This window comes from Cicer arietinum, chromosome 4, assembly GCF_000331145.2.
Source record: "Cicer arietinum cultivar CDC Frontier isolate Library 1 chromosome 4, Cicar.CDCFrontier_v2.0, whole genome shotgun sequence".
In the NCBI taxonomy this organism is placed as follows: Eukaryota; Viridiplantae; Streptophyta; class Magnoliopsida; order Fabales; family Fabaceae; genus Cicer; species Cicer arietinum.
In genome coordinates this window covers 48871213-48872107 of record NC_021163.2, presented here as the reverse complement: position 1 = coordinate 48872107, position 895 = coordinate 48871213, and the positions used below count along the sequence as shown (strand labels likewise).

Here is an 895-nt window from a genome sequence, read left to right as displayed (position 1 = left end):
ATATATTAAATAATAAAAGTATTTTTATTTTATTAATAGAATTTTCTTTTTATTATTATTATTATTATTGTTTTTTTATTATAATAATTATTAAAAGTTATATAATAATATTAAATTAATTATTTTAATTATTTATAACAATATTTTGTATTTTTTTAATGTTATAATTATTTTTAAAATATTTAATAATAATAAATATAATATATCCAATATAATATACCCAATAATAAATAACAAAATTCAACAATCAAAGAATATATAATATTAAAATAAATTATTGCATATATTAAATAATAAAAGTATTTTTATTTTATTAATAGAATTTTCTTTTTATTATTATTATTATTATTAAAATTATTATTATTATTATTTTTATTATTATACCCATTATTAATATACCCATTATTATTATTAAATATAATAAATATAATAATAATATACCCAATATTCAGCACACAAAAAAATCATACCAAGTGGGAGGTCGCATCCTCAGGATGCGACCATGTACTGAAGTAAAAAAATTTTCCTTTCAAGAAGTCACAGCCCTAGGATGCGACCTGTAACTGAGGCCAAAAAGTAGGACAAATTAGTATTTTAATTTGGAAATAGGGCAGATTGGTATATTAAATAAAAAAAGGATATTTAAATAAAAAAACCCAGAGACTTGTGCTATTGGATTATATACACGGCCTCATAGTCGGCCTTGCTTGTTTATATTTCATTAATATTTGAAGACAAACTAAGTGATGAACTTAATTATTTGGAATTATAAGAATAAAATTTGAGTTGCTCTGAAGACAATACCAACTTCTATAGGATTAATTCACCTTCAGAAATGGTTCAACATTGATTAAAGATAGACAATTTAAAATCATAAACTATAAATGTGGTAAAA

At 19.6% G+C, this 895-nt stretch overlaps 1 protein-coding gene across 1 annotated transcript in view; it reads left to right on the top strand.

Annotated features, from left to right (window-relative positions):
- LOC140920095 (uncharacterized) overlaps positions 1-850 on the top strand; it is a 3237-nt gene extending 2387 nt beyond the window's left edge. The window contains exon 5 of the mRNA XM_073367410.1: positions 817-850. Coding sequence (XP_073223511.1) covers positions 817-850 — 34 coding nt within the window. The remainder of the gene's footprint in view (positions 1-816) is intronic.
- Positions 851-895: the final 45 nt, after the last annotated feature.